The sequence below is a fragment of the Phyllostomus hastatus genome, unplaced genomic scaffold (genome assembly GCF_019186645.2).
Source record: "Phyllostomus hastatus isolate PE091 unplaced genomic scaffold, TTU_PhHast_1.1 phas_scaffold_11, whole genome shotgun sequence".
Classification (NCBI taxonomy): Eukaryota; Metazoa; Chordata; class Mammalia; order Chiroptera; family Phyllostomidae; genus Phyllostomus; species Phyllostomus hastatus.
In genome coordinates, this window is record NW_025334005.1 from 5607748 (window position 1) to 5614817 (window position 7070).

Sequence of the window (7070 nt, forward strand, 5' to 3'; positions counted from 1 at the left end):
GCTGAGGGGGGTGTCCAGTGGCAGAGCCGCTGAGGGCAACTGTGTGGCCAATTCTGTTGACGCTGAAGCCACGCTCACCGGACAAGCCCAGCGAGCCCACTCCCAGGCTGTGCGAGCATGTGTATCCTGGAGATGGAGGCTTATGCCAACACAAGCCTGTGCACGGGGCGGGGGGGATGTTGGAGGGACTTGTCTCCAAACTTGAAACACCGCTGGGCCCCTCAGCAGAAGAGCGGAGAAATAAACTGTGGCCCATTCCTGCAGTGGATGCACAAGGTCTCAGACTGCTGGCTGCCTGATTTCGTTAAGGTGAGGTGCAGGACCGGACACAGTGAGAAGGATGAGTCGGATCTCGGTTCTACCTCAGGGAACAGTGGCACAGACCAAGAAGGCGCTCAGGGGACCTGCTGGGGTGCTAGAGATGTTCTGTATCTGACCGGGCAGGCAGTTACAGAGGTGTGTCCGTGTGAGAACGAGTCTCAAGGTGTCCGTTTGACATGAGTGCAGTTCCCTGATTGGGAACTGAACCTGGGACCTTTTGGTTTGCCGGACCATGGCCAGTGCACTGAGCCACACCGGTCAGGGCTTGGATGTCATTTTCTGAAGAGAACTTTGGTCTGTATCCTGATATTCCTGGAGCTCAAACCCCCCCACCATCCTAAAAAACCAAACACACGAGGGGACTCACACCCTCCCCCTGTTCTGCCCGTGAACTTGTTTCAGGCGGCCGACGAGCCCGGGGGTGCCCGCCCACCCTGCCTGCCCTAACTGTTTGGTGCGTTCTCCGAGAATACCACGCACCGGATACGGAGCGTATGGACTGTGGGCTGTAATGGTCAATATTGTGTGAACTCCGTGTCTGTTCCTCTTCAGCCGTGAGGCTCTCGGGAAGTTATTTAATTTCCTAAACCCTGAGTTTCCTTGGCTGTAAAACCGGGATTGTGGTGCTTATCTTACAGTTTCAGGGTGAAGGCTCGTGGGGTCACGCGTAAGAACCCAGCTAAGCCCCCAGATCCCAGCAAATGCTCAGTAAAAGGCAGTGTGAAATGTCAAAGCTTCCACGTTACTTTTTTTTAAAAAAGATTTTATTTATTTAGTTTTAGAGAGGGAAGGGAGGGAGAAAGAGAGAGAGAGAGAAATATAAATGTGCGGTTGCTGGGGGCCATGGCCTGCAAGCAACCCAGGCATGTACCCTGACTCGAACCTGTGGGAATCGAACCTGCGACACTTTGGTTCACAGCCCAAGCTCAATCCATTGAACTACGCCAGCCAGGGCTGCTTCCACATTACTGATGCCCAGCTCCTTCCACATCTCTAAAAGAGGCTGTAGCACCTTTCTCCCCTAAAGCAGCGGTCCCCAATTGTTTTTGGCACCAGGGACGGGTGTCATGGAAGACATTTTGTTTTCACGGACCTGGGCGGGGGTGGGTGTGGGGAGGAGAGATGGCTTTATAGCCTGCCACCAGACGCAGCTTAATTGTCACTCGCCACTCACTGACGGGGCTTTGCTACGAGTCTGCAAGCAGTGGATTTACTATGGTCTCTGCTCATGATAATCCCTGTTTGTAGCCACTCCCCAGCGCTGGCATCCCCGCCTGGGCTCTGCCTCAGATCATCAGGGGTCAGGTCCTCATAAGGAGTGCACAGCCTAGGTCCCCCAATGCGCAGTTCTCAGCAGGGTTCACGCTGCTGCTACTACGAGAACCTGTTGCTGCAGCTGATCTGAGAGGAGGCGGAGCTCAGGCGGTGACGCCAGCCGTGGGGAGCGGCGGTAAACACAGATGAAGCTTCGCCTGCTCACCCGCCGCCCGCCTCCTGCTGTGCGGCCTGGTTCCTAACAGGCCCCTGTTCTAAAGTGCTCAACATACCTCTGAAAGAGCGCTTACGTGAATGATTTCTCCACCCAGCAGAGCCGCTGAAGGAATGGCAGGCTCTCAGAGCCGCAGTCGGGGAGGGCCCGGGGAGGTCATTTTCAGTGAGGTTGGTCAGCAAGGAGGTATTTGTGAGGGCCTTCAAGGACGGGTAGGGGTTAGCCCTGGCTGGTGTGGCTCAGTGGATTGAGTGCGGGCCTGAGAAACAAAGGGTCGCCAGTTTGATCCCCACTCAGGGCACATGCCTGGGTTGCAGGCCAGGTCCCCAGTACGGGGTGCATGAAGAGGCAACCACACACTGATGTTTCTCTCCCTCTCTTTCTCCATCTCTTTCCCCTCTCTTTAAAAACGGGTAAATAAAATATTTAAAAAATGGGTAGGGTTTAGTCACAGGTCATTGTCAGTTGGAGGAGGGGGGGAGGCGATACTTAGAGAGCAAAGGGGGACTTTGCGGGTGGCCAGCTGGCCGCCGTGGTTGGCAGCTAAGGTTTATGTAGGAAGCTGCAGACGGAGAGGCTGGAAGGGAGACCCTGATGGGGTCCCCCTGCGCACGGAGAGGGAGAAGGGTTAGGGAGATGGGGTGGGGCAGTGAACGAACGGCTCCTGGGGCCTTGAAGCCCATTTCCCGAGTTTATGAAGCAAAAACGGGGCAGCAGAGAGCAAGGCCGTTTGGGGAGGACAATGAAAGGAGTCTCTTGCTCTCTGGGACTGAAGGGGGTGCCTCTCGCCCCTTCCTGACCCCTCACGTTCGCTGGTCTGGTCACTGCGAGCTCTCGAGAACACATCGTCCCCTTCTGGCCTCAGACTTGTTGGGGCCACTCAGAGGGCGCTTCTCCAAGCTTCCTTCCCCCCCTCTGCACAGGGGAACCGGGAGCCGCACAGAGAGGGGCAGGCGTGGCAAGGCCCCAGTGGACCCAAAGGCAGAATCCTCTCCAAACGCACTGCCCCTCCCAAAGGCCGGAGTTTGTTAAGATGCTCTACCAAGGCGAAGGGAGGGCGGACGCCTCGCAGCCCGTGCAGAGTTAACAAAACAGCCTCCCGGTGTTAGGGAGGGAGGCAAACAGTACTTTCAATAAAAACCTCTTTGTTATTGTTGTTTTACAGGACTGTAGCCAAGGCCGGGAAGAAAACCGCCCCCTCGGAAGGCTGTTTTTGTGACCGTTCTTCGGAGCATTGTTCTAAAAATGGGAAATGATAGGGTGCCGTGCCAGAGCGCACGGACACCTGCAGCCCTCGGAACACCTTGCGCCAGGCGGCTTTCGGAGCCCCCGCCCGCCCCGGGGGAGGGGGGCAGAGCCGCGCTGGGAGTGCCACCTGGCGCTCTTCTTCGCCTCTGAGGGGAATTAGCGTCTGTAACAGGTTGTCTCCACGCATCCACTCGATAAACATACACTGGATCAGCCCTGGGGTTTTTTTCTCTGTTCCGTTCTCCGGCTTTGTCAGGGTCTCGGGAGAGCGGGCGATAGGCTGGGGGCCTCTGGCCGCTGTTTTCCAGTTTTCAGTGTCGGCGTGTGACTTCTGCTTCTGAGGGGCTGGAGGGAACCTCGGCCCATCCTCTCCTTCCTTTCCCTGTCTTTCTTCCCACCCTCTCTCTCTCCTCTTTCTTCTGTCCACAAAAATAAAAGTGTTATGTTTAACATGCCCATCAACCCATTTCTTTAGGCCTATGTTTTGTTTTTTTTTATTTTTCCAGAGCTACCAGTCACTGGGGTACAGTCTGAAATGCCTGACCCGTGATATCAGACATCGGAAGATACTTTTCTGGTTATCTGGTTCATATTCGACATTCATCAACGTTGATGTAATTACAAAATAATCAGGTGGGACACAGATACGTGTCAGAGGGATGCATGGTTTAAACAGAGTCCAGTCCCCTAAGCTGATCTCATCTTCGTTAGAGACAAGGAGCAGGAGGGGAGTGACAGGAAAGAACACAGCTTGAACTCTTTGGAAGGGCAGACTTTGGTCGGAACTTCCTGTCCGTGAAGCGTGTGCATTCCTTCCGTGGGCTGGCCGGGGAGTGGCGGCGGACCTCCGGGAGCCAGGGCCATCTCTCGGGGACCACTCCGCTCCTGACGCCGCAGCCCCGCCTGGAAGACAGGGACGGAAGAACAGGCTCTCCGGTCCTGCAGCGTGCTTACTCTGCCGTCGTGGTTTCCATGTGCTTTCAGCTTTCCCACTAGAGGCCCCTGCTATGCTGGAGCCCACAAGTGATGCATTTTTCTTTTGCTTATTTGGATTTTCCTTTCTTTTTTTTAAAGGTTCTATTTATTCAGTTTTAGACAGAGGGGCAGAGAAGGAGAAAGAGAGGGAGAGAAACATCAATGTGTGGTTGCTCCTCGTGAGCCCCCTACTGGGGACCTGGCCTGCAACCCAGGCATGTCCCCTGACTGGGAATCGAACTGGTGACCCTTTGGCTTGCAGCCCATGCCCAATCCACTGAGCTACACCAGTCAGGGCTGTTTGGATTTTCTAAGTTACTTTTCAGTGAGGGGCAAGAGAACCAAAAATTGGATCATGCCTTCCTGGGAATCACGTTCTAGAGACAGAAGCAGCTATACGCAGATGTGCCGCAGTGTGGCCGATGCGTGACAGAGCCCAGGTGGTTGTGACCGGTGGCAGAGAGAGCCCCCCCCGGGCCTCGGGGCACCAAGGCAGAGTGGGGAGCACCCGGGGGCTGAGCGTTGAAGGAATCTTAAGGCTTCCAGGTGAAAATACAGGATGCCTGGTTAAATTTCAATTTTAGATGAATAATGAATTACTGTTTAGTATAGGCATGTCCCAAATACGGCAGAGGTGACGGAGGCTGGCGTGTGGGTCTCTAGGTGACTTTGGGAAGGGGTGGCACTTCAGTCCGTGGGAGCAGCCTGTGCAAAGGTGTGGGGGTGTGAACGGCACAGATTTGTTGCCTGTTTCAAATATCAACGTGTGTGAATCACTGCGATGCAGGTTGTCACTTGAGGAAGGACGGCTGCCTGCCAAGACCCGCTCTGGGCTTGTGGCGTCAGGAGACTTCCCCTTCGCTCTCCTGCCTTTGCTCCAGCCCCTGGTCCCCAGAGGCCGTGCGCCTGGGGCTGGGGGGAGAACAGACGGAAGGGGAATGTGGGTTGTCTGAGACGGCAACGCCAGGCTCTGTCTCGTGGCTTCGTGGCCCGAGGACCTGCGTCGGGGGCAAAGGGAGAAGGGTTCCGCCTCTCGGAGTGACAACTGCGAGCAGAAGCGCGTCTATTAGTGAGAAACGCGGAGGTCCGGTGTGGGCCGGACCACGTGGTCTCCCTCTGCACACAGACCTCACGCAGGCCGGGAGGCGGGCGCAGACTTGGAAGGAGGGGCTGCTGACGGGGTGCTCAGTAAAGGTTCCCCGTGGACGGTCCCTCCGTGGCTCCTTCTCCCCGCTCAGGGCCCACCCGTCTCCCTCACGTTACTCCCCGTCCTGCCTCGTTGGCACGCCTACCCAGTCCGTGCGTCCGAGGGGCGCAGTACCTCGGACCAGATTCCACTCACTAGGTCACACCCACATTCTAGTCCCGGTCCCTCACGACTCCCCCGATCGCCCCGGTGGAGTCTGGGGTGGGGCTGAATTCTTTTCTTCCAGCGAGAGACAATGTCTTGGTTCATCCCGGGGATGGCTCAACCCTGTTCATCGTCTGTGAATTTACCAGCCTGACTCGGAGGACGAGCAGTGTGCTTCTGAGCCCACTGCTGCCCCCCCTGGCGTAGGTGGAAGAAGTGGCAGCATTTGAGGCCAGAGCAAGAGGCAGGGCCCCTCTCTCTCCCAGGAGGGCCTCCCGTGCTGGGGGAGGGGCCCGAATTCCATCCCGCAGGAGAGTGGTAGGTAGCAGGGAAGGATTTTAAAGCCAAAGCATGAAATTATTGTTTGATATTTGGCAACCATAAGAAGAATACAGGCAGACCTCGGAGATCTTGCGGATTTGGTTCCAGACCACCGTGATAAAGCAAACACCAAAGTAAAGCGAGTCCTAATCGTTTTTGCCAATAGAGGGTCTTGCCTTCGCTTTGTGAAAAACACGGGGTCTGTGATGCGCCATAAAGCGGGGGGCAATAAAACAAGGCGCGCCTGTGCTGTGGGAGGGGCAAGACCGACATCGCAGAGACCGTTTAGGGGGCAGAGAAATGGTCCCCCGGGGACGTCCCTGCCCTCATATCCAGAGCCCGAGACTGTGTTAGGTTACGGGGCAAAGGAAGACACAGTTGCAAAGGGGAATCAGACTGCTCATCGGCTAGATGGGCCCAGCGTAGACCAGAGGGTGAGTGGGAGGAGGCGCCAGAGACTGCACTCCGATAATGAAGAGGGGGAGGCGCCTCGTGCCCAGGGACGCAGGTGGCCTCCAGAAACTGAATAAGCGAGGAGACAGACTCTCCCGGAACCTCTGCACTGCGGACACCTTGACTCCTGGCCCCGAGAAACCATGTTGGACTTCCGACTTCCAGGTCCAGAAGATAATACATTTGTGTTTTTTTGTTTTTTTTTTTAAGGCATTACTTTTGTGGTAACTCGGTACCACGACCCTAGGGCAGGAATTTAGAGGCTGTTCGCAATGATCCAGGCCATGGATGGGGAAGGGCTGGAGTTGGCAATAGGGGTAGAGAGAAGGGAGCGAGTTCAAGGTCAATTGAGAAGGAGTTGGACTCAGAAACCCATTGGAAACCCGCGGTTAGTGAGTCAGGAGATCCCTTCTCCTGCCCCAAGGCCGGCTTCTAATCTCATGCACACTGGGGAGCCCCCCCTACCCATGTCCCTGTCCTGCCCAAGGGGTGAGGGAGTGCCTCCTTCTGTAGCCAGAGCCAGGAGGGGACGTTGTGAAGGATGCTCTACAGTTACCTGCCTTGCAGTCACACGGGACGGGGGGCACTGCCAGCCCCTGACCGCAGACGTCCCGAGTGAACCAGACGTTGCGATAGGAGAGGACTCGACTCACGCGATGGAGACCCGTCTGGGCCCCCAACCCTTGGTTTGTCCATTCCGGCGCTGGCGACCAGCATGCTTAGCTGAATCTATTTTCAGATTTTTTTTTTTTGCAATGGATTATAGTTTTATAATTTTAGTTTGCTCATGGAAATATGTTGGGTGGCTAACTGCTGATGACTCACCCTCACATTGCTCCCATGTGCCCAGGGAGGAACAGCCCCTAATTACACGTTGCAGAATGCCTCGTTTGTGTGGCCCTATCATCACCC

General features: G+C 55.8%; 1 protein-coding gene across 1 annotated transcript in view; it reads left to right on the forward strand.

Moving 5' to 3' along the window:
- Positions 1-3520, forward strand: part of AHNAK (AHNAK nucleoprotein) — an 83298-nt gene extending 79778 nt beyond the window's left edge. The window contains exon 6 of the mRNA XM_045855480.1: positions 2976-3520. Within this exon, the coding sequence (XP_045711436.1) occupies positions 2976-2983 (8 nt within the window). The 3' untranslated portion in view covers positions 2984-3520. The remainder of the gene's footprint in view (positions 1-2975) is intronic.
- The last annotated feature ends 3550 nt before the right edge of the window (positions 3521-7070 follow it).